Source organism: Panthera pardus, unplaced genomic scaffold (genome assembly GCF_024362965.1).
Source record: "Panthera pardus isolate Hobbes unplaced genomic scaffold, ASM2436296v1 HiC_scaffold_20, whole genome shotgun sequence".
In the NCBI taxonomy this organism is placed as follows: domain Eukaryota; kingdom Metazoa; phylum Chordata; class Mammalia; order Carnivora; family Felidae; genus Panthera; species Panthera pardus.
Genome location: NW_026526766.1, coordinates 80,530,074 through 80,556,037, shown reverse-complemented (window position 1 = coordinate 80,556,037; position 25,964 = coordinate 80,530,074). Strand labels below are relative to the sequence as shown.

The following is a 25,964-nucleotide window of genomic DNA, read 5'->3' as shown; positions in this document are numbered from 1 at the left end:
ATCCTCAAGCACCTGACCCAGAGCCTAGTTTACTGGAGCTATTTGTTAGGTGGGAGTCTTGTGACTATTATTTCCATTAGACAATGGACATTCTCAAGAAAGTCAACAGACGCATGTTGTTACTTCCCTGAAAATACTACCTGATACCTTCTGACTCATTTAGGAATTGCATTTGACTCATAGTAATAGATACTCATCTATAAAGGGTTTAAAATAATAAGATTAATTTTCTCTCATATAATAGGAAGCTTGACAGTGGGGATTCTAGGCTGGTTAATGACTCCACAATGTGATCATGCCCCACTTTCTTTTTGTCTTTCTGTTCATCCATCCTAAGCATGTGCTTTTCAAGCTTCAGGGTTGCCTAAAATCCAGCCATCATGGTCGAGTTCCAGGCAGGAAGAAGGAAGAATGGAGGAAAAGCAGAAGGCCATAGAAGAAGGGGGCGGGGAGAGATTTGAAAAAAATAGCTTACCGTAAGAATCACACTCTTGGTTGCCTCCAGGGTCAGGCAGGAAGCATAAGCCAGTGGGTGGGATCTGGAAGGTTGCAGAGGGGACATCCCTGGATAAAAGGAAAGGCTGCTGCTGGGCTAGTGTCACCAGAGCTTTTGATTTTCCAAGAGAAGCTAGAAATGCTGATTTTTTAAAGTTTTGATTGATTGATTGACTTAGAGCAGGGAGGGGCAGAGAGAGGAACAGAGAGAGAATCCCAAGCAGGTTTCCCACTATCAGCGCAGAGCCAGACGTGGGGCTTGATCTCACGAACCTCGAGATCATGACCTGAGCTGAAATCAAGAGTTCACACTTAACCAACTGAGCCACCCAGGCGCCCCTAGAAATGCTGATTTTTATATAAAATCTCAATACGTGCATATCCATGTTGGCTATTCAGAAAATAATTTTGAAACACTGGGTGGGTTCAATCAAAGTGTGACTGACCACAGAGCCCACCGGCGTGTGAGCTCCGGCATGAGAGGTGGGGAACGTACCAAGAGGGCTGCTAGGCTCATTCACGATCTCGAGAAGAAAACAGAACTGAGAATGGTTCTAGCAAAGGAGACTCCTAAAACACTCTCGGACTGGAACTAATGTCAAAACTATTGCTACAGATCTGTCTCTGTGTGATAGGCCTTATGATTTTTCCGTCCTTTTTTTTTTTTTTCTGAATAATTAAGGGCATTTGCCAGTAAAACCGATTTTGGTGAGGTTGGAGGCCCTCAGGTCACTGTCTGTTGCAGCACTGTCCACGGGAGCCTTGGTGCCCTGAGTAGGGGGAACAATGTCTTCAGGTGGGGAGCCGGGCTCCGGCAGTGAGCCCCTCTCCCCTCCTTCCACACCCACCCAGCCAGTGTCCTGCAGGAAGAAGTGGAGAAAATGTTGCACAATCGTTAATAGATCTTTCCTTTTGAAATATACCGAGAGATCCCAACAGCAACTTAACCGTAAAAGATGATACTCTGCACTTAGATTTATCTGAGTATGTTCAGTCTTGCCAGCTAAATTTAACAGCAAGCGTTTTCTCTTGCTAACAACTGCTCGCTCTCTCTCTCCTTTCCACTTCGGTTTAAATTTTGCTTCATTATGAATTAATAATATTTATGCCATATGTTAAATCGAGCCAAGTGCCCTTCTCTGGAGCACTGCGCAGGAGACGTACTTGCTGGCTAGATATACACTCCTCTCAGATCTCCCACACAAACGACAGAAGCTGAACTTGGCTTTCACCTGGACGACCCACTCTTTCTCTCCAAGTTCCTTAAAGAGAACAGGAGGGAACAAAACAAACATCCGACTGAATTTATTTTCAGTGACCATCTCTCATAATGTGCTGCATAGATCAGCAGTTTTAGGAGTGAATTATGCTAATGCCAGTCTGGCCACATTCTACTTTTCTACCAAGAAATGAGAAATAATGAACTGTCGTTCCCTTGTCTAGACTTAACTCATCGAACCAGCTTTTCATGTCGTTTCCTCAGGAGGCACATAATAGTAGCACATATTACCATGAATTAAGCGCCTCTTTCCCCCCCCCTTTTTTTTTTATGTCATAATAATTCCTGGGGCGTGGAGACTTCTCTTTCTCTGAGAAATAGAAATTGTCTGATTCTTCAACTTGACAGCTTTCTTTGAGGGAAATGCATTTTTGCTGTTTTCCTTCCATTGGATTACTAATCTGGGGGGCTTTCTATGTAACTCACTAAGAACACATTTTCCAAATGTATCCTATATCAGAATTTGACATCAGTTTGCACGTGCTGGCGTTTTCCATTTCCACAGCCTGAACGTTAAACACTTTGCCAAAACCAGGTTCGTTTCTGGGAAATGGAGGCCACTTGGAGGGCCCTGCTCAGCCCCTTTGTGGTTTTTGATCCTGGTCTCCTTTTAAATTAGAGAATGGTTTTTCTCTTTTTCCTTTTTTCCCCCCTTCCATTCCCTTTTCTCATAGGGAGATATTAATATGTTTCATAATGGGTAGCTGTGGGGGGTTTTATGCTCTGAGAGGCAACATGGTGTGTTAGAATGTTCTGGAATAGAACTGTAAAGGGTCTTGTCTCCCCTTCTGTCATTAACTCCTTCCATGACTTTGAAAGATCCCCCTGTTCTGTGATGATCTCTTTCCAGCAATATTGTGAGATCCTATGCCTGCGATATCAATAGCCTTTAAAAATATACATGTTATAAACCAGAATCATCATTTTCCCTCCTAGATATTTAGTGTTGGGTTTTTTTTTAATTAACAAATATTGATTACTTGTTAGCCTTCACCTTATAGAAAACTCTCCAGGAAAAAATAAGCTTCTTTTATTTCACAGAGAAGGATGAATGCGAAGGAAATTCTATAAATAGAATTTTATAGAGTGGAAAAAGTTGGTTTCTAAATTTCCCATGAGATGTCAGTAGTTGTTGAGAGGAAATGAGGATGGTGATTTCAGATCTTTCTAAACTTGGGCTCCTAATGAACTTGAATGATTTGTGATTGTCTCCCACCATATGTGCCCAAATTCCTGTGATTCTGGGAGGAAAACAAAAACAACAAAACAAAACATTTCTTCGAAGTGGTTCTACATCATGGAGGAGGGCTGGGAGTCGTCATTTGTTACTTCCCCATGTGTGCCAGGCACTGAGCTAGTCCTTAAAATGGTTTTGTATGGTGAGTAGCGGTTTCCTTGTTGTACAAATAAGGAAATTCTGATGCAGAGAGCTTCAGTGACTTGTTCAAGGTCACGTCACAAAGTCAAGATTCAAAGTCCTGTGCATTTGACTCAAAGCTCTTTTTTTTTTTTTTTTTTTTCCGTACACATTTCCAGTCTATCCTTTCTCAAGAATTGTTCTGGTTTCTCATGTTACCATATTTCTTGGACTTCTCTTCCACTAAAGAATTTACTCCTCTACTCCGTAGTTATTTGAGGAACTGCATCCCAGGGCATAAGAGGAAACGCTACCAAGATTAAGAGCTACCAAGGCTTCATGTTTTTACCCCAGACTCTGAGATCTCTTCCACCCTCTGAGAGTGGTATCCAAGACGGATTGCGCTCTGTATCACTCACTGGGCTCAGAATCCCACTGACAAATCGTGGACACAAAATCAATTCTGCACCGAGTGGATGGATAGATGAAAAAGTCATTCGAAAGTCTTGACCCTCCAAACAAGGAGGCTTTTCCTGTTTGCGTCAATGAGAATGTTGAGTGGCCATGGGGACAAACCTAGGAGAATCTGTCTCCAAGTGACCCTGGTTGTCTTCCCCCAGCCTTATATCCCAAAGCTTCCCAACAGGGTCTCTCTAGAGGCTCTGGCCTTACTGGGCCCTGCCTGGGACTATGTCTCAAATCCCGGGTTCTTCCTGCAGCCCTGGGCCGGGCCATCTCCCTACTTCTCCCCAGAGCTCCTAAGTCCACTACTCTGTCCTCCAAGGGAGGACTGGATGTGAATCCCAGCTGTGTGATCTTGGGTAAGCTATGTCCCTTCTCTTGAGTCTCAGCTTACCTGTCCCTGGAATGGGACTAAGAGTACTTCCTTTGTAGGGTGGTTGTAAAGATGGACAGGAAAGGGCCTGGCATACTAAATGGGTGCCCGAGAAATAAAAGAATCAAAATTCTTTTAAAGCATCTCCTGTCTCCTGCAGCCAGCATGGGTCCCTCCTTCCCCTGTCCCCATACCAGATGTTACAATCAGCTGTATTTGCAGGCATCACTAGGGAGGATGAGTTACCTCGGAAAAGGGATAAACGGAGAATTCTCTTTGGTAAATTACGGCCCCTGCTAAAGGTTTGACACTTCTATTTTCTACCTGTCAGAAAAAAATAACTATATACCAGTGGTCAGTTTGGTTTCCCTTTTTATACTCCATTAACCCACAGAGCAAGCCAGGCAGAGCTCCTGTCCCGTGGGGGAGCAGGTAGTCCAGAGGACACTGATACAATAATTAGAGAAAAGTGGTGGCCCTTCCTAACGAAGCTTGGAAAATGAGCAGCGCAGGTTGTTGGAACACCTTGGGAGAGACTGGAGCGTCGTCTCCGGTGGAGCCCAATAGAGATAGCCATCTTGGTGACAGGCGACATGAAAAGCTCCGCGTCCATTGACATGTTGTTACCGGGGTTCAATAGCTGTGCGCTGATGTGTTTGAAGTCCGCCACCGGTGACTTGTGATTGAAATACGGAGCAGGAGCCCAGGAGGAAGCAGGATGTGAATTGATGGCCTGAGAAATACTGGCAGGGAAGAAAGGAAGGAAGAGGGAGGGCGGGAGGGAGGGAGCCAGGGTGCTGGCATATAAGGAACACCAGCCTCGTCTGGGCACCATGCCGGGCACACTCACGGCCTCCATCGTCGGGGTGTGTGTGGGTTTGGAGGGGGGCCTCGGGGGTGCCCAAATCCTGCTTGCCAATCAACCCCTCTCCTGTCGGGCTTCTAAGGGACCTATTCACACGAGGGCCGATGACAAATGGGAAATCAAAGAACCACTTTATCATTAGCTGGGGCAACGGATGAGGCCATATTTGGAGAGTTGAAAGCAGCATTGAGCGTAATGCGGCCAAACGGACAGCTGGCCCAGAGGTATGACTCCAGGATCGCGAGGGCAAATCCAGCTTGTGTTGGGACTTGCTTCCCAGCACGACCCTGTTCAGGAAGGTGGTGCATCTGGACAAGCCAGGGGCTACCTTTGGTCTGGATGGAGAGCCCGGGGCCCTGACATCCAGACGCTCTGACTGGTGAGCTCCGTTTCTCCAGAATGGACGGGGCCACTTGCTGAAGGGTCAGCCCCAAGCAGCCTCCGAAGATCCCACGCTCTAGCTCTGGAAGAGGAAACGAAAAGTGGGGAGCGGTTGGGAAGAGAACCAACAACGGTGGGCCAACCGGGCACCAGGCACCACGCCGGGTCCTTGGCCCGCACCGCCTCATCCTTCTTCACCGCCGCCATGGGGGCGGATACTATTCTCTTCATTTTACGTAGCAGCAAATAAAGGCACTGAAGGTTTAAGTAAATGCTCACGGTCACATAGCTAGAAAAAGCAGCAGAGCCAGGGTTTCTATCCTGGTCTGTCTGATGCCCAAATCACGTTCTTTTCAGTGTGCCAGACTGCCTCCCCACATCTCCAGACCAAAAAACAAAAAAAAACCCCAAAACCTAGAGGGGAGGCAGAGGATTGCAAACATGCCTTTGTGGCTTGGACAGGGAGCAGATGTGGGGCTGAAAACCTGGTTACCTTGGCCTCTGTGCACTGGAGGAAATAAACCGGGGGAGCCTCCGAAAGTCTGACGCCAGCCTCTCCCCACCCCTGCTGCTTCCAGGTGACTCCCCAAAGTCAGGACTGAGCGTGGAGGGGTGTGGGCCAGCCGCGCTCACCTGCGCTGGGAGTCTCGGGCTCACCGTTCCGGACCCACGTGAAATCTTCAGGTGACAGATTCCAATGGGTGACGTGCAGGAACCTCCAGCCCCTGTCTGTAGGTTTGGGCCCAGGGATGCATCCGGGAAGCATTCCAGTGGGGAATCACTTCCGGACAGAAGCGGCACCTTCAGTCTGTTTGGGTGACAGTGCTGTTTTCATTGGGCCATCCGAGTGTGCCACTGTCAGCTGCCTGGGCACTGGTAAGAGAGCACGGTGCCCAGGTCCAGCCTTTCTCTCTGTTCCCAGAAACGAACGCACGTGAAGGTGAAGAGGTGCAGACGTGCATGTCCGAAACGAGGAATTCCCTTTCCCTCTCGGAGCAGGCAGAGACCTCCCCTGGCCTGTGTGCAACAGGCCGATCCCCAGCGGCTGCAGAAAAGATGGACTGTTTTACAGGGGAGGAACGTGAGGTTCCGGAAGGGGAGCTGGATTAGCCGGGACCATTAGCTTCTAAGTGGCAGAGCCATTCAACTCAAGACCGGCCGTGTCTGGGCGCCGGGGTGGCTCAGTCGGTTGAGCGTCTAACTCTTAATTTCGGCTCAGGTCATGACCCACAGGATGTCCGTGCGGAGCCTGCTTGAGATTTTTCTCTCTCTCTCCCTCTGCCTCCTCTCCCCTGCCTGTGTGCGCTCTCTCTCTCTCTAAAAAAAGACTTGTCATCCTAAAGTCCTTGCTCTTTCCAGCCCTTTAGAATTAACCAAATTACAGGAACCCACATGATCTAATCTCAGCTTACATTTTCAGCCTTTTCTTCCCCTGCCCCCCCCCCCACCTGCCCTTCATCAGCTCCAGCTGTGGGGAGAGAGGGCCTTCCAGGCAGGGGTGAGGACACAGCACCCCCCCATCCTCCCCCCCACCCCCGGCAAAGGCACGGAGGCAGGCCGGAAGAGGCCGCGCTCCTTCTGGCAGTAACATGTCCCTTCGCGTCTTTGGCAGGAACTGCAAACTCAGCAGCAGCAGCTTGTCCATGGCGGCCGTGGACATCCTCTACATTGACATCACCAGGAGGTGGAACTCTATGACCCTGGACCAGCGGGACTCAGGTACCTGATGACTGGCCTCCGCCCTGTCCGGTGGGAGTCCAGCTGGGTGGGCGGTACCCTTTTGGCTCCTTCTTGTTTAAGGGTCAAGGTTGGGGAAAGAGGAAGGCTGTCCTGTTCAGCTGTAGACATCCCCAGGGGGACGGAGCTGAATTTGAATCCAGGAGCACTGTCCTGAATTCTGCTACCAAGGCTGGCCCCCCCCCCCCCCCAATTCTAGTTCCACCGTCAGAATCCCTTATCTTTGTGTAAGGCTTTGATTCCATTTGTACTGGAAACACTCAATTATCCGTTCACCCCTCGGCACGCATGTGCTAGCGTGTGTGGGCCAGGCCCTGGGTAGACGGGAGAGAAGAGCGCTTAGCTCTCAACCGCGGAGGAGCTCGCTGTAGGGCAGGGGGGCAGAGGAGAGCCCAGCCCTAGCATGGTGTGCTACCAGCCCAGGGGGGCACCGAGGGGCTATCAGGAGCCCAATGGAGGCGCTCCCATCGAGGGAGGCCCAAGGAAGACTTCTTGGAGAAGGGAGCGTGGGAGAAGCCACTGAATGGGGTGGTGTGGACTGTCTGGCAGGTGTGGCTTGCCCAAGGCACGGCCGCTCGTGGAAGGCTCAGATAACCCCAAGAAGCTTAGAGGGACTGGAGCAGGAAGGGAAGGGAGATCGGGAAAATGGGGTTGCAAGAGCCACTGAGGCCTTGAATGCCACACTAAAGACTTTGCTCTTGATCCTCTAGATTACGGTGGGGGACGGGCGGTGAAGGACTCCGTTAGAAAGATCCGCTTTGGGGTGAATGTGTTTCTGATCTTGTTTCCTGACAGAGGGTGTTTTTCTAAAGAGTCATACTAACCGTACCTGACATTTGAACAGCTCATCACAAAATTACCCCGAGCTCTCATGCATAGTCCTTCATTAAATGTGCCCGTGAACCAGTGCACTGGGTATCCACGTTTGAATTTCACAGACGGTAAACTGTAGCTCAGGTGACCCGGCAGCCGGGCTTCCCTCCCCTGGGCTGCATCCCTGCGAAAGGAACACGGGGCGGAGGGGGCGCCTCAGGAAGCAGCTTTCTTCCTCCAGTGGTTCGGTGGAAAGGACGAGAAATCAGAGGTTGGGAGACCCAGATTAGAACTGACTGTGCCATTTTCTACCCATGTAAGCTTGAAAAGCCATTTCACCTCCCGAATCTCCGTTTCCTCTTCCGTAAATGGTGCCAACAATACCCACTCGCCAGGGGGGCCCTGAGGTCTCCTGCGTCAGTGGATATGACTGTGTCTGGAGCCCTTGCTGGCAGGGCAGAGCAGTAATCCCATTAGCAGGCTCCACTCGGGCTGGGTCCGTCTGAGCGTGGGGTGCTCCCGGTCGCGGTCAGCCCTGGGCTACAGCTTTCTGGCCACGGGGACCATTACCTTTTAATAATGACGCCACTGGCTGCCAGTTGTTGGGCAAGTCCTACGCAGAAACGCTCTGCTGGGGGCTCCATATGCACGGCCCTGGCTGGAATTCCGGAGGTAGGTACCCTCAGCTCCACCGCAGAGAGAAGGGTGCTGAGGCTCAGAGGCACAGCTGGTGGGCACGGCTCTAACACCACACCGCCTCAGTTTCCCTTCCGGGCTGCTTGATCCCACGAGCCGGTGCTGGCGTCGGATGGCCTCCAGGCTCCCTACCGCTCTCCTTTCTGAACTCTCAAAGCAAAACCCAGGGAATCCCAACACTCACTGACTCCACAAGGTGGGTGCTAGGCGTCTCGGCCGGTGGAGCGCCCTCACAGCCTTCCCTGGCAACCAGGAGAGGCTGGCGATGGAGCGTCGTCTGGAGAAGCAGGCAGATTAATTATCATCTCGAGGACCGAGAGCGCTCGCATGACAGTCGAGCAGCGCGCTTTTTGCTGACGCCTCCAGAAAGTGAAGGAGTGTTTGCTCTGTGAGTTGAATGCAGGAGTCATCGCAGGATCCCGTGGAGGGGGCCAGAAGAGGGGGTGGGGTGGCAGCGGAATTATTAAATATTGAAATTGATCAGGAGTAGCAGCAGGAAGCTATTTATCATGTTTTATTGCTTCAAACTAGCATTACCATCTGGCCCATTGTTAATTCTGAATAGCTTTTCATGTTTTGTTTGCCTCTTAAATTGCTCTCTGTAAGCGGAATCCACAGGGGCTGTCCACGGTACAGGCGCGGGTGGGGTTTTCCGGGGTCTGCCAGGATCTCTCCGTTCTGCTGACCAAGCTAAAGAGAGGAGAAAAGTACTTATTTTTAGCACATACTGGCAAGCGAATCCGGGGCTGGGATCTCCCAGGCCTGTTGCCACGCCTCAGTAATGATCGTTAGCAGGGACCGGGATCTCGAGAGTCCCTCCCAGGTGCATCTCGCTGCCCCTTCCCACACTCAAACACCAGACCGTCAAGCGGGTGATTGTGTCCCATTTTACAGATGAGGATCCTGGGTTTCCAAGAGCGAGCGGCTTGTCCAGACTCCCATAGCCAGTGAGTAGCAGAGCCCACATTTGAAGTCAGGCCTCCTGCCTCCTGGCCCAGGACGCTGTCCCCAATCCAGGGGGCCTTCGTGTGACTGGGCTGGGGGCGGGGCTTGTGAGGCAGGGAGGTGAAAGGTCCACTCCTGGAGCACAGGGCCTATGGGAAGATGAAACTGAGTGGGAGGTGGTTGCCGGTCTGAGCCTCTGTCTCCCGGCATCCTCAGAGCTTAGACTCCTGTTTCCATGGCTCCTGAAAAGAAATAACAGATGCAGGGGGGTGGGGGTGGGTATAGGCAGTGGGGGCTGGGCATTAAAGCCAGGAATGAGAAGCCCGTCTTGTGCCCCCGTCTCAGCGGCCACTGAGGTCTCACAGCTGGCGAAGCCAGGGCCCGGTCCTTGCTTCCTGAGAAGGCTGGTATGACACCCCCGATTCTCAAGGAGAAGCAGCTTCTGGAGCCAGCCACATTCTTAGGAGCATTCAGGAAGCTCCTGCATAGCGAAAGAAGACAGCTGTGGTTGAGTGGTGGTTCTTCCCTGGGGCAAGTGTCAGCAGGAAGACCAGAGAGTTCTCCTTCCTCCCCCCCCCCCGCCACCCCCCCCCATGGTGCACAGCCAAGGGATTCTCATGCCCTCAGTTCCATTCCTTCCCCCCACCGCAACCCGCCCCCACCCCCCGCAACCCGTGGTGCACAGCCAAGGGATTCTCATGCCCTCAGTTCCAGTTAAGTCCTGGCCATGTCAGAGGGGGGCAGCATGACCTGTCCCAGAGGCGTCTTGGGGCTGACAAGAAAGAAGTCGGAAGAGTGATAGAACAAGGGCTTGCATTCTCAAAGGGCAGGGGCTCATTCATCCACTCATTCAACAAACAGGTAACGAGCAGGTTAGCAGGTGTCCGGCCTGGTAGAAATAGAAAGAGAAATTTCTTGCAGATCCCACTCTCGAGAAAAAAAGAAATAGTAGAGACCATTTACTGAACATTTACTATGTGACGGAAATAATTCTCGTTATGAGTTATCCCATTTAATTCTCATACAGCCCCGTGAGCGAAGCGTTGTTATTCCCGTTTGACAGATGAGAAGTCTGAGGCTTAAAGAGGTGAACTGTGGATTGAAGCAGCTGCATCTAGTATGTCAGCGGGGACCCTAGGATTTGAACCAAAAGCAGTCTGCCTTCCGAATCCATTGCCTTTTCATCATACCCAGTGTCTCCAGCCATACACATAAAAAGGACACACGGTTGTCATAGGGTGTGGCCAGAGTCGGGGTTGGGGGGGGGGGCGGTGTGGGGGAGAACAACAAAGGGGTATTGCCGTGAGGGTTAAGAAAGAGAACACAGACTGGGGCGCCTGGGCGGCTCTGTTGGTTAAGCATCCGACTTCGGCTCAGGTTATGATCTCACGGTTTGTGACTTCGAGCCCCATGTTGGGCTCTGTGCTGACAGCTCAGAGCCTGGAGCCTGCTTCGGATTCTGTGTCTCCCTCTCTCTCTGCCCCGCCCCCGCTTGCACGTGTGCGCACGCTCTCTCTCTCAAAACTAAATAAATATTAAAAGAAAGAAAGAAAGAGAGAGAGAGAACACAGACTTAGCATCCCAGAAAAGGCACCCGCTGCGAGTTTTGTATCCCTGAGACTAGCACAGGGCCCAGGGAATGATGAGCAGACAAATAGCAATAAAAAAATATCCTGCACCTGCAAAGTAAGGCGTTCTGAGTGTAAGAACCGTGGCTTAGGGGCGCCTGGGTGGCGCAGTCGGTTAAGCGTCCGGCTTCAGCCAGGTCACGATCTCGCGGTCCGTGAGTTCGAGCCCCGCGTCAGGCTCTGGGCTGATGGCTCGGAGCCTGGAGCCTGTTTCCGATTCTGTGTCTCCCTCTCTCTCTGCCCCTCCCCCGTTCATGCTCTGTCTCTCTCTGTCCCAAAAATAAATAAAAAACGTTGAAAAAAAAATTAAAAAAAAAAAAAAAAAAAAAAAAGAACCGTGGCTTATAGTAAAGGTGGTTACTGACAGGGTCTCCTTCCCCTCTCCTCAATGTCTGGCATAAAACGCCAGCTCATTTGGATAAGACCTTCACCCCACGCCCAGCACTAGCTATGTCCAACTACTCGCGCAAGGTCCCCTTTCCGGAAGCCAGCCCAGACCTTCCTTCTGGCCTCATGAGACTTTGGCACCTACTGAAGGAGCTAGCCAGATTCCTGATGTCTGAGACCTTAATGAACTTTTATGTAACCTGCATGGGGAGACCCTAGTATTGAAATGGAAGAATAAAAATGGTATTTATAAAGATTAACGAGGAGAAAAAAAATCAAAACTACTATTAAAAAAAGAATGCACGTTTTGGGGTCTAAATCTCAGACCATCCTTTTAAGTAGCCTTGTTTTCTATTCTTTTTTTTTTTTGAGCTCAAGTGCATAGAATTGGACTAAAAATCTTTGGTTCGTGAGACCTTCTATCCGAGTCCATGCATAACCTGCTTTTATTAAGTTAGCTTTCTGAATTAGTAATTTTTAATAATGTAATAAGCATCCACAGACTCACCACCCAAAACAGAAGCCAAGACTTCACAATAACCCGCATCTAGTACGTGGCTCTCCCCCAACACCAGCCTGCCCCCCCACCCCCGGCTCTCCCCACCCACAGAACCCTCATCTGCAACCCCAGGCTCATCAGTCCCCAGATAGTCTTGCCTTTCTCTCTGTTAGAAAGTCAATGGCTATTTAGGAGCTTGATGGAATTTAGTACTAGGCAATCTCACACTCCCCAGCCAGCCGATGTAATCGACATAGAAATAAATAAATAAATAAATAAATAAACGAATAAAGACTTCAATGTGTAATTCTAGAATTTCTAGCAGAACAGAAATCTAAATGAGGGTCTTCTCAGAAAAACTGAGGTCTGGCAGTCCCGTCGGTGCCCAGAATGAAATGAAGACACAAATTTGTCTGTGAAGATGTGGTTACTTCATGTAAATTGCACTCACGAGCGCCTCCTTATCTCTGAGACTTTGCTCTCAACGCTTCCCAGAGTGGAATTTCACTTCTCTGTGCCAGAGACGAGGACAGCATCAAGATTAGGCAATAAAAGGTAGTTTTACTGCGTCATCTCTGAGAGGGAAACGTTTCACTCGCAGAGGGAACCTCTGAGCCCAGCACCTGGACATCTTGTCCATCTAACACACAACCGACCTCTAGGGTCCCTCCCAGTCATCAACGGGAACATGACTGCAAAGCAAGGAAACTCGGATTCAGGAGTCTCTTCCGCCCCCCTCCTCCACCCATTCAAGCACACCCACACCTGGCCCGCAGAGGGAAATCTAAGAGTGGCGTAGTCTCATGTCTCATACATCCTGCACACTCTTTGACTAAAATAAGAACCGTTTCTTCCACCGCCTGAAGGTTGCCTGAGCTACGTGCCTCCTTTCCTGGGGCTGCCTTGGTTTGACTGGCAGTATATCCAAAGCCACAGGCTCTGGGATCGGACAAACCTGACTTCGAATCCAAATCCGGGCTCCCTAATTGGTAGCTGCGTCACCTCCGCAAGTTACATAACTCCCTCCGAGCCTCGTGTTCACCATCTGTAAAGTGGGGATGATAGCGGTGCCCGCCTCACAGAAGCATCGCTGTGGATGAAGTGACGCCAAGCGCTCAGAGCAGGGTCTGCCGTCCGTGGGAACTGCTCAGTAAGGGGGCTCTCCCTGCGCCCCTCTCTGAGACATGCCTCCCTGCACCTGCTCATGCCAGCCTGGGGACAGGACAGGTGCTGGGACCAGACGGGAAGAAGTGCTTGATGCGACAGGCGTGGCACACGAGCGGTGGCATCACATTTCCCTCGGTGCCCAACGGAGTGCTGCCCCCCCCCCCACTTCCCCTCCACGACCGCCCTCACCTGCCTCTGGCCAGAACCGTGACCGCAAACAACCTGGGGCCAGGCCGCCCGCGGGTCCCGCTCCCTTGCCCCTCAGCCCTGGCCCACACCGTGGGGTGGTTTGGCTGGGAAGAGGGGGCGCGAGGTGGGTGCTATGAGCCTGGGGAGGGTTGGAGACCTTCGGCAGGAAAAGCAGCGCTGGAAGGCTCGGAGCTGCGGGGCCTGGAAAGCTCGCCAGTTGCGCTCCACGCCAGCTGCGGTGTCTGATGAATGGCTGTGGCCATCCCTCCACATGCCCGCTCTCACCCTGGTGGGCGCTCGCTGCCAGGCTGGCTGTGCCGGCCTCCAGCCCCCCGTCTGCATCACCTTTCCATGCAGAGCCAGCTGGCAGCTGCCTGCAAGGCCGGCTGGTCTAAGACTCCAGTTCCAGGGTAGAGCATCTGAGTGAAGGAGGGCCTCGCGGACTGGGGCCCCCCTCTGCAGCCAAGCCTCCCCCAAAGCCCCCTACTCACTCGCTCCGGCCAGGAGAGCGGCCACCTTGGAGGTCCCCCACCGAGGCCCCTCGCCTCTCTCCGGCGCCCCACCGCCCAGGCCGTCTCCCCAAGGAGACCCCCAGATGGCGCCCCCTCCCCATCAGCTCCAACAGCGTCCAGCCCTGCTCTCCATCCGGATCGCAGCTAACTAAACGCCGTGGAATGAAGTGTGTGGCATCTCTCTGAAGCTAGACTCGCCTCCGCGAAGCCTAGAGCTGTGCGTGGCACACAGTAGGTGCTCTGCAAAAGTGTCAAATGAACTAGGATCAGACCCTGACAGTCGACAGTCAGCAGCAGCGCCTGTGGATGTCTGAGTCTTATGACGGTCTCTCACCAAATTTCCTCAGTCGACTTATGCAAATCATCTGCCTCCTGTACTTTCATCAGCTGGAACGAGCCCCCACTGAAATGTATTTGGTTAACGATGTACTGAAATATTTAAAAGTATTTTTACTCGGAATGTTGAGCGGAGCCTCGCTTATACATATACATGGGTGGCCCCCTCCCTCGGAAATATGGGAGCCCGCGGATAACTAGGCGGGTTTCATGCAGCGCCTCTTGCGACGTGTCTGGCACAAGCCACATTCTGCAGCCTTGAAATTATCTCGAAGTCAGATGGGCCTCTCTGGATGGGTGCCCTACACGCTTACAAAATAGTCGGCATCAGAATTAGTTTTAATAAAAGCAAGCGAGCGGACAGAAATGCCAGCTCGCCCTCTCCCTCGCACAGACACTTCAGGGCCTGCCACTCCTGGGCTGCGCCTTCTGGAATTACTTCTCCCCTTTGCCAGGGCCACGAGGCCCTGTGTCAGGGGCACCTGTTCTCCATCATCCTCTCCGCTGTCACCTCCCGGGTGGAGGGAACAGGATCTCTGTCCACTGAGCTGGCCTGACCCCCCCCCCAAAAAAAAAGACACAAGAAGGGGAAAGCAGAATGATAGTTTATGCAGCCCCCCTCCCTTGCTTGTACCTGTGTGGGTCCACCTGCGTGGATCATCACAGCACCATGGAGGATGTGGGGAAGCGGGAGCCACATGGACTGCAGTTCAATCCCCAGCACCTTCCCTCTGGCAGCCCTTAGTGGTGGCACTCCCGCTCTGGGAGCCTCGGTCTCCTTTACAACGGGGCGGAGGACATCCGCCTTGGGTTGTCGTAAGGATTTAGTGAGGAAGCACAGGCCCCCGACCACAAAGCGCTCTCCCAGTCCGTTCGTTTACTGAGTGTTCACATGCTGGTGAGCTCGGTCTTATTCCCATGACCCCCTTCTCAGAGGAGGAAACCAAGGCTGGGGTCAAGAGGGATTCTAGGGACAGAGCAGGAACCCCACCCGGAGCCTTTACCTCGTGCTGCCTGGGGAAGTGACAACAGTCACCACCTCTTGAAGATGGAAGGACCCCGTCAATCCCCAAATGTCCCCAGGCTTGAGAGCCGGATTCAGTGACTGAGGCATCCCTAAGGTTGGGCAGAGCTGTGTTTGGTAAGACAATGGTTGGTCCCTGATCTTGGTTCAGGGAGGCGTTCACAATGACAGACACATGGGGGGGGTGGGGCGGGGGCAGGGGACTCTGCCCCCAGACATCCCCCACCTGCTCCTCCTCCTGCCGGGAGCTGCATAAATGTTCCCACCCACTTTATTGTCACAAATATGGCACCGGAAGCTCCCCAGAGCCTTGCTCTCTGGAGTTGAGGAAATGAGGATTAGAAGGGTTAGGGGCCACACCCAGCGGTGCCCAGCCCATACGCAACACTTACAGAAAAATTGAGCAGGTAGTACCAAGAATTCACTTATATCCCCCCACATTGTCCCCTGTAATATCTTGCATTACCATACATTTGTTACAGTTAGTGAATAAATACTGATACACTATTAAAGTCCACAGTTTACGTTCAAGTTCATGCCGTGTTGTATATTCTGTGTGTTTTGACAAGTGCATAATGTAATTTCCCCAACATTGCAGGACCCCACAGAATATTCTCACTGCCCTTAAAAGTCCCTGTGCTCCCCACCCACCCCCGCCCATTCATCCTCCCTCCCGTGAGCCCCTGGCAACCTTTTTTACTGTCTCCATAGCTTTGCCTTTTCCTGAATGTCATAGGGTTGGAATTGTACCATGCTGCCTTTTTAGACTGGTTTCTTTCACGTAGCAGTATGCATTTAAGGGTCCTCCAAGTCTTTTTGTGACTTGATAGCTCAGTTCTTTGTATTTCTGTGGAATAGTCCACTGAATGGATATGTCACAGCTGGTGAATCCGTTCACCTATGGAAGAATATTTTGGTTGCTTCCAAATTTTGGCAATTATGAATAAAGCTGCTACAAACATTTGTGTGCAGGCTTTGTGTGGTTGTAAGTTTTAATGCAACTGGGCAAATACCTAGGAATGTGATTGCTCGATCATACGGTAAGACTATGTTTAGCTTTGTAAGAAGCTGAACTGCCTTTCCAAGTGGCTGGTTCACATTTCCACCAGCAATGACTGGGACTTCCTGTTGCATCAGAGTCTGGTCAGCATTTAGTGTTGTCAGGTTTTAGATTTAGCCATTGGAAGAGGAGTATAGTGGTATCTCATTGCTTTACTTTGCATTTCCCTAGAGGCGTATGATGTTGAGTATCTTTCCATTTGCTTATTTGCCATCTGTACATCTTTGGTGAAATGTCTGTTGAGATCTTTTGCCTGTATTTTAACTGAGCCATTGGGTTTGCTTTTTTTCTTATTGTTCAATTTGAAGAGTTCTTTGTATATTTTGGATACAAGTCCTTTATTAAATATGTCTTCTGGAAGGGTTTTCTCCCCGCGTGCGGCTTAGCTTCTCGTTTTCATAACAGTGTCTTTCACAGAGCAGATTTCTTTAAATTTTTTTAATGTTTTACATGTATTTATTTTTGAGAGACAGAGTGAGACAGCGTGCGAGTAGAGGAGGGGCAGAGAGAGAAGGAGACATAGAATCCGAAGCAGGCTCCGGGCTCTGAGCAAGCATTCAGCACAGAGCCCGATGTGGGGCTCGAACTCAATAACCATGAGATCATGACCTGAGCCGAGGTCAGACACTTAACCGACTGAGCCACCCAGGCACCCCCACAGAGCAGTTTTTAATTGTACTAAAGCCTAACATCATTTTTCTGCTTTCATGGATCTTGTTTTGGTGTTGCATCTAAAAACGCATAGCCAAATCCAAGGCCCCCCTAGGTTTTCTCCTATGTTATCTTTGAGAAGTTTTATAGTTTTGCATTTCACATTTAGGTCTGTGATTTATTTTGAGTTAATTTTTGTGAAAGGTATAAAGTCTATGTCTAGATTTTTTTTGGGGGGGGGGGTGGTCTGTGGATGTCCAATTATTCTAGCTCTATTTGTTGAAAAGACTAATTTTTCTCCATTGAATGGCCATGGCTCCTTTGTCAAAGATTAGTCGGTGACATTTGCCTGAGTCTATTTCTGGACTCTCTATTCTGTTGCACTGATCTATTTGTATGTTCTTTTGCTAATACCGTGTTGTTTTGTTTACTGTAGCTTTACAGTAAGTTTTGAAGTTGGCTAGTGCCAGGGTTCTGACTTGGTTCTTCTCCTTCAGTATTGTGTTGGCTGTTCTTCCCTTTGTCTTTCCATGTAGATTTTAGATTCGCTTGGTTGATATCCACAAAATATCACAATATTCACTTGGCTGATATCCACAAAATAATTTGCTGGGATTTAATTCGGAATGTGTTGAACGTATATACCTTTTCTTTTCTTGTCTTACTATATTAACTAAAGCTCTTAGTACAATGTTGAAAAGAAGTGATGAGAGGGGACATCCTTGACTTGTCTCCAATCTTAGGAGGAAAGCATCTAGGTTTTCACCACTATGATGTTAGCTGTAGGTATTCCTAAATAGATATTCTTTATCAAAGGAACAAAAAATTTTTAGAGGTTTTTTTTTTTAATCGTGAATGGAGATTTGAGTTTGTCAAATGTGTTTCCTGCATCTATCGATCATATAATTTTTCTTCCTTAGCTTATTGATGTGATAGATTACATTAATTGACTAGTGAACATCGAAGCAGACTTGCATACCTGGAATAAATCCCATTGGTAATGGTGTATAATTCTTTTTATATGTTATTAGATTCCATTTGTCAAAATTTTGGGGGGTTATTTGCACCCATGCTCATGAGAACTATTGGTCTGTAGTTTTCTTTTCTAATAATGCCATTATCTGTCACTAGGATAATGCTGGCCTTCCAAAATGAGTTAGAACATGTTCCTTCTCTTTCTGTATTCTAGACAAGGTTGTAGAGAACCGGTATAATTTCTTTCTTAAATGTTTGGTAGAATTCACCGGTGAAACCACAGGGCCTATTGGTCCACTTGATCTAAATTACCAAATTTGGAGGCAGAGAGTTACTCATAACATTCCTTCATTAGCCTTTTAATGTCCATAAGACCAGTGAAGCCTCCTTCATGGTCTGATATTAGTGATTGTTAATTACTAGTTAGCTGTCTAGCAATCTACTCTCCTTTTTTCTTGGTTAGCCTGGCTAGAGGTTTATCAATTTCTTTGATCTTTTCACAGAACTAAATTTTGATTTAATTGACTTTCTCTATTGATTTCCTACCTTGCTTTCATTGATTTGTGCTCTAATTTTTATTATTCTTTCTCTTCTGCTTACTTTGGGTTTAATTTGCTCTTCTTTTTCTAGTTTCCTAAGGCGGAAACTTAGATGATTGGTTTTAGATCTCTCATCTTCTCTAATATATGCAGTCCATGCTATAAATTTCCCTCTAAACACTGCTTTTGCTGCATCCTACAGGATTCAGTAAGTTCCACTGTCATTTTCACATAGTTCAAAATATTTTAAAATTTCTCTTGATACTTCCTTTTTGACATGTTGTTTAGACATGTGCTATTTAATCTCCAAGTATTTTGAGATTTTCCAGCTATCTTTCTGTTACTAATCTTCAGTGTAATGCCATTGTGGTCTGAGAGCATGCTTTGCATGACTTCTATTCTTTCATATTTGTTAAGGTATGTTTTATGGCCCAGAATACAGTCTGTCTTGGTGAGTGTTCCATGTGAACTGAAAAGAATGTGTATTCTACTCTTGTAAAGGGAAGTATTTTATACATGTCAATTAGATCCAGTTGATTGATGGTGCTGTTCAATTCAACTATATCCTTTCCAATTTTCTGCCTGCTGGATCTGTCAATTACTGAGAGAGGGGTGTTAAAATTCTCTGACTTAATAGTAGATTTGTCTGTTTTCTCTTGTAGATCTATCTGTTTTACCTCACGTATTTTGACACTCTGTTTTTAGCTACACTCGTGTTGAGGACCATTATGTCTTCTTGGAAAATTGACCCCTTTATCATTATGTAATGCCCACCTTTATCCCTGATAATTTTCTTTGTTCTGCAGTCTGCTTTGTCTGAAATTAATTTCGCTGCTCCAACTTTCTTTGGTTAGCGTTAGTATGATATCTCTTTCTCCACCCCTTTGCTTTCTGTCTGTCTTTATGTGTAAAGGGGATTTCTTGTAAACGACATAGAGTTGGGTTTGTTCTTTATCCACTCTAACAATCTCTGTATTTTAATCGACATATTTAAACCATTCACATGTAAAGCAATTATTGGTATTAATTCGTCTTTACAAGTTTGGTAGAATGCACCAGTGAAGCCATCTGGTCCTAGAGTTTTGATTGTTGGGAGATTTTTGATGACTGATTCAGTCTCCTTACTAGTACTTGGTCTTCTCAGAAATTCTATTGCATCATGACTCAGTCTTGGCAGGTTGTATGTTTCAAGAAATTTATCCATTTCCTCTATGTCGTCCAAAGACGCTGTTCCTGGACATTCTCCCTTTTTACATTCTTTCTTTTCGTATTTTACTTTGTGACATTTTGATTGACATGTTTTCAGGCTCACTGATTCTTTCCTCGTCTGTGTCTAGTCTCTAGTCTACAGTTGAGTCCACTGGGGGCATTCATCATTTCTGTTACGGTGTTTTTTGCTTCTAACATTTTCTTTTGATTCTTTCTTAGACTTTCCATCTCTTTCCTTACATTACCCATCTGTTCCTGAGTGTTGCCTACTTTTTCCATTAGAGCCCTTAACATATTAATCATCATCATTTTTAATTCTCCATTGCGTGATTCCAACATTGTGTCATAGCCACGTCTCCTTTTGATGCTTCCTTTGTCTTGTCAGACAAATGTTTTCTTCTTGTCTTTTAGCAGGTCTTGTGATTTTTTGGTTGAAAGCCAGACATGGGAGATCAAGTAGTAGGCTTTCAGTGTGAGGTTTTCTGTTAACCCAATGAGGAGCTAGGCTGTGTTTAATGTTTACTGCAGCTGTAGGCACCAGCGGCATCAGTTTCCTTGCTTTTATTTTCTCTCCCTGTTGTCCTTGGACTTTCCTAAAAACTCCTTGAATAAAGAGTCTTTATCTTGGAGCTGTCAATTGTTATCCACTGTGGTTACCTTGGAACCCTTTTGATGGGTGGTAGTGAGGTGTTGGGGAGAGACAGCATTTAATAATCTTATCGCTAAATCTCAATTTCTTAGTGGGTTTGGGTCCCTGGACTGCCACTTCAGAAGTGTTCCTCAGCCCTTTTTTTCTGCCCTTATGTGAGACAGGAAGGCCAAAAGGGCTGGAGTAGTCTAATCACCCTTCCCTCAGGTCAGATGAGTCTCTGGTAATGTAGTCTCCCGTGAGGGCAGTCTTTTGTGATGGAGAACACTCAGAGCACATTTTGGAAAGGTTACTTCCTCACACACCTCCCTGCCTGAAGCATGTGGGATTTTTCTCCAATCACCACCTTGAGAACCCAGTGGGGCTCTGGAGGTACAACCCACAGATGCTTGAAGGACCCCTAAGACTGGGCTCCCGGACTTTTTAACGCTCAATCTCATCCATTCAGCCTCCAGCAATTCCTCCGTCACCAATGAAGCACTGACCTGGGCTATGATTCTCTGTTGTCACTTGCCTGTCTGGTTTTCAGGGTGACACTTTGCCCTGTGACCTCAAATCTCTGACAGATGTAAGGACTGTCATTGATTTTCAGTTTGCCTATCTTTTTTTCTTATTGTGAAGATGGGAGTGATGACTTCCAAGCTCCTTACACATCAGTGCTGAAGCTGGAAGTCCTCTATGTGCGTTTTCCACTTTTCACACCAACCTGGAAAGTTAATCCTTCTACTCCAGGTTACAGAGAAGAGACCTGACGTTCGGAGAGGTTACCTAATGTGCCCAGGGTCACCCAGCTAATGGGTGGAAGGAAGAGCCAAAATTCTTTGTCTTCTGCTTCTACCGATCTCTGAGAAACTACCAATCCCAAGCATTCCAAATATGTTTACAAATACAGGCTTTTCCTGGAGATTTTCATGGAATTCTTGGAGAAACCTGGGCTTGGTCATTTAACCTGAGAATGAAATGAGAACCTCATGAGCCACCTGACCAGTCTCTGTCTCTCATCAAGAAAATGGCCAAATTAGCCAAGATAGGGGCACCTGGTGGCTCAGTCGGTTAAGTGTCCAACTTCAGCTCTGGTCATGATCTCGAGGTTCACGACTTCGAGCCCCACGTCAGTCTCTGTGTTGACGGTTCAGAGCCTAAAACCTGCTTCCAATTCTCTCTCTCTCTCTCTCTCTCTCTCTCTCTCTTTGTCCCTCTCCTGCTAGCACTCTGTCTCTCAAAAATAAATAAAACATTAAAAAAATTTTTTTTCTTGAATTAGCCAAGATAGATCCTTATCCAGGCCTCTCACATGGGGCCAACTTCAGCATTCCCTGGTAACACTCTCCAAATTGTGTTTACTGCCATAGAGTCATAGTGTTCAAAACCAGAAATGCCTGAGAGATCACCAATTCGAACGCCTTTGCTTTACAGGTGAGACCCTGAATTCTAGGGACTCTGAGACCCTGGTAACTTAATGGGAAAGCCACCTGCCACCCATTGGCTTTCTACCTTGCCACCTGGCTCTTCTTCCTAGATCTTTTAGGAATTAAATTCCACACTTATTTTTGAGATAGCCCAGATGAGCACGTGATGAAACCTGCAGTACTCTGCCCCATCCTTTGGCACATGGGGGAGGGGAAGAGGCAGACCCCATGCCGGGGCCGTGAGGTGTCCTACATCTAACTGGGAGATCTGGGAGACTTCTGGTGGTCAGCTGTGTCGACCTTCATAAGTCTGGGCAGACCAGGGGTTCTCAATTAGGGTATGATTTTGCACCTCCCCCCACTCCACACCCTGGAGGACACTTGGCCATGTCTGGAGACATTTTTGGTTGTCACAACTGGGCAAGGAGAGAAGTTGCTATTGGCATCTTGCGGGTAGAGGCCAAGGATGCTGCTTTACATTCTTTAAGAAAAGATTTTTTTAAGTTTATTTATTTATTTTGAGAAAGAGACAGAGAGAGTGAGCAGGGGAGGGGCAGAGGGAGAGGGAGAGAGAGAATCCCAAGCAGGCTCCGCACTGACAGCACAGAGCTTGAACTCACCGGGCTCGAACTCATGAACCATGAGATCACTACCTGAGCCGAAACCAAGAGTCAGATGCTTAATCGGCTGAGCCACCCAGGCACCCCTTAACATTCTGTAATGCATAGGACAGATTCCCCACCCCCAACAAAGAAGTTTTGGGCCCCAAATCTGGAAAGCATCAAGGTTGAGAAAGGCTGAGCTGGAGTACGCCCATTCAGGATCTCCACGACTGCTCCGGGCTTATTTTGAAATAGCCACACTTTCCCTTCGGCTTCCCTACCACAGCTCCCGGGCTGGGGGAACAGTCCCCCGTGCCCCACCACGCTCGGAGATTGCACCTGCCAGCCACCGCGGGGTGAGGGATGGCGGCCTCTGGGGAAAGTGTGTGCACCTGAACTGTTCAGCGAGACCTTACATGACTGAGGTGCTTTCTTCTTGGTGGCAGGTGGGTGTCTCTGCCCACACTTCCCCACTGATCACGTCTGTGAAGGGAGGAGGAAGCCTTATGTAAGCGCAGCCTCGCACAACCTTCTGTCGTCCTGGCATTCCAGGGCTTGGGAAACACCCCTCCCTCCCGAAGTCTCAGGGGAATGTGGTTCTGTTCTGAACCGGCCCTGCCTGCGGGGGCTGCTTACCACCTGAGGATAAAATCTGAGCCCTTCAGCCTTTGAGATTAGCCTGGCCAGCCTCCCTGTCACCCCCCCCTGCAGCCCCAGCCCCCCATCCCCGCTCCACTCTCCTCCCACGCACTCCAAGTAGCAGCCTCACGGGCTACTCTGAGCCAGACTGACATGCTTCGGCTCCTGCCTCTGCTCCCACTCGGCTCCCTGCCTGGGACACCTTGAACACCTTTCCCTTCCTCGCCTGCCTGGACAATGCCTGCCTGTGAGACCCTCCTTTGGGACGCTTCCAGGCCCCTCTCCCTGCCTCCCCGCCGGCCAGTTCTGCTCTCTCCTGTTCCCTGTCAGTTCTCGGCACCGCCCTCCAATAGGCCTCGCCTTGCTGGATCCTCAGTGTTTGCAGATGTCTGCCTCCCTCTCCACCTGCCCCCCACCCCGTGGATGCTGAGCCCATCCCTGGTTCACGTCTAGGGCCCAGGGTTTAGCACAGGGAAAGCTTCCTGGCAAGGTGAGCGAGTGAATAAATGAAAGAAGGAATAGATAGATGGAATGTCACTGCTCCTTATGCTCGGAGTGGCCACTTCCAGGATCCTCATGAGTCCCTGTGGCTCACCTGGTTTCCCAGACACAGGACACATGACCTCAGCTCTGCCTCTTTCTGCCATGGATGCTGTGTGATCTTGAACAAGTCACTTGCTGTCTACACTGGGTGCTGTCTACAGGGTAACGAGCTATAACACTGTAGCGTGGCCCAGGTGCGATCCCACGTAGAGGAGGAAGTAGAACCCCGACCAGGTTCAGGAGTCCCCATTTGCGGTGGCCCCCACTGGCCCCCACAGAGCACCGCTCCGGAGCATGAGTACAGTGGAAGAAACATTTCCTGCACTAATAAAATTACCTTCTCTAAAGAAGGCAATTTGCATGTTAATGTTTTGGGTAATTCTGTGCAGCTCCAGTGCCCTCGAGGCTGCAATTTCTCTCTGACAAAGTGATAAAAATAAACTCCCGCATAAAAGAGCATTTCTCTTCTCTCTCATTTGCGCTCCAAAGTGACATTCTTAATGTGAGTCAAGCTGAAACCCACTTCTCGATCTTGTTTTTGACACTGATCTGCCTCCCCTCACCTCTCCCCGTGACAGACCAGCTCCTCAGAGCGCCTCAGAGGGGTCTCTTCCTGAGGAGCCAGCTGGGTCCTCTTGGGGAGTGGGCACCCCCACGATCGAGGCTCCAGACTCTGGGCTTCTGCAAATTCCAGCAGGTGCAGCCAGTTAACTGGAGGACAAACATGGGGCATGAGGAAGAGGGCTGCCTTCGGTGGGTGAGTTAGGGCGGTCTGTCTACCCCCAAATTGCCCATTTTTTGGAAGCAACTACAATGGCTGGAGATTCTGAGACTCTGCCCTCCAGGGCAGCAGACTGTTGACCCGCCAGGCTTGGCCCTTCTGATCACCTAGAGGTAATCACCAAAGAGGCTCGGATTTGGGGGTGTCCTTCCGTGCCAGATGCTGGCCTGGCCCTTATATCTAAGTTCTCTCATTGAAACCCCACAAGAGCTGGGCAGGGTAGGTAGAAGCTGAGGCTTCCAGAAGGGAAGGGAATGAGCCAAGGTCATCTAGCAGCACCTAAGAGACAGACCTTGAGTTTGAACATAAGTGCAGCCTGCTGTCGATGACCCAAGCAGTGGGAAAGGAGGAGAGAAGCGACATTGACCAAACACCTACTATGTGCCATGCGTTATGTGTGTATATTTAATTCAGTTAGTCTACTAGTGTTCGTGACAGTGTGTGCAGTGACCCGTAGGACACCCAGGCCTCGTGCCCCTGACAGTCTTGTAGCGGAGGCAGACAGAGATGAAACATAGAAACACAGAAATAAACATGTATTTACGTGCAATGAGAGAAAATGACTAGGTTTTAAGGAGGATAGCGGAGAAGACCTAATTTACATTAGGAGGTGGGTCAGGGAGATCTGTCAGTACAAGCAGCATCGTAGTTGATGTCTAAGTGCTAAAAGGTGAGGACCCAGGGAAAGAATGTTCCAGCAGAGGGAATGGCTAATGACAAGGAGCCCTGAGGTGGGGGAGGTGGGGGCACGCAGGCAGAGGGCAGGCTTTGGCTCACAGGGGGCTGCAGAAGCGGGAGGGACTCCATCTTGCAGTGGCTCCGAGCAGGTTAAGGCATGTGGGTGTTGCTCTGAATGCTGGTGGCGAGGTGACAGCAGGATATGTGGCTTGGTTCGTGTTTTAAAAAGGTCATTCTGGCTGCTGTGTCAGAAGGGGCAGTGCTGGAAGCGGGGAGGCCAGTGAGGAGGTTGCTGTCGGTGGTGGAGAGGGATGGGAGCTGTGGGAGAGGAGTTTCAAAAATGGTTCTCCGACTTCTGGCTTGAGCACTGAGGTGGGTGGAGATAGTATTTATTGAAATGAGTAGGATTTAAAGCAAAGCTGGATGGAGAGGGACGACCAGGAGGTCCATTTCTAACAGGCTCTTTGAGATGCTAATGAGGTATCCCAGCAGCAAAAAAGCAGTGTGGCCGGGAGCTTGCGAAGGGAGGAGAGCCTTGATTCACGGAAGATATTTAAAGCCTAGGGAAGGAAGGACGGGAAGGGAGACCCGGGCCCAGGCGGAGAGCCTTGCAGGACCCCATGCCCTGCGAACATGAGAGGAACCACCAGAACACCAGAGCCCCCCCACCCCACCCCACCACCGAGCCAGGACTTGCCGGAAGGATGCAAAGAAAAGCCAGAGAGCGGGCATCAGAGAAGTGGGGAGGACGCACTTCAAGGAGGGAGGCTTCCCCTCTGACCAACGCTGCAGCGAGCGAGAGCTGGGAAGGGGAACGGAAGGTGCCCGGTCTCTTGGCAGGAGCAGTTCGGGGGGAGGGGGGAGCTGATCCGGGAGCAGAGCTAGAAAGGTGAGATACAACGTCAAGGCAGCCTTTAATCAGTGCGAGAGCCTGGTATGTTTGGTGGCCGATGGGCGAGGTTCAGAAGCGGAGACACTGCTGAGCTGGGAGCACCAGGCACAGACTCCAAACCACCTACCTCTCCTCCCGCAATTCTCTGCTGCTCCCCCCGCCTTCTGACCCTGTCCCCTCCCCGAGCGTGAG

The 25,964-nt window shown here is 49.6% G+C and overlaps 1 protein-coding gene across 8 annotated transcripts in view; it reads left to right on the top strand.

Annotated features, from left to right (window-relative positions):
• TTLL11 (tubulin tyrosine ligase like 11) overlaps positions 1–25,964 on the top strand; it is a 238,451-nt gene that overhangs the window by 199,897 nt on the left and 12,590 nt on the right. For 5 of the 8 annotated variants that reach the window (XM_053908254.1, XM_053908256.1, XM_053908253.1 and 2 more), the window contains one exon: positions 6,825–6,931. In XM_053908254.1, coding sequence (XP_053764229.1) covers positions 6,825–6,931 — 107 coding nt within the window. Of the gene's footprint in view, positions 1–3,402; positions 6,759–6,824; positions 6,932–7,744; positions 9,029–25,964 lie in introns of those variants that run through there. The other 3 variants (XR_008424334.1, XM_053908255.1, XM_053908257.1) reach the window with 3 other exon arrangements.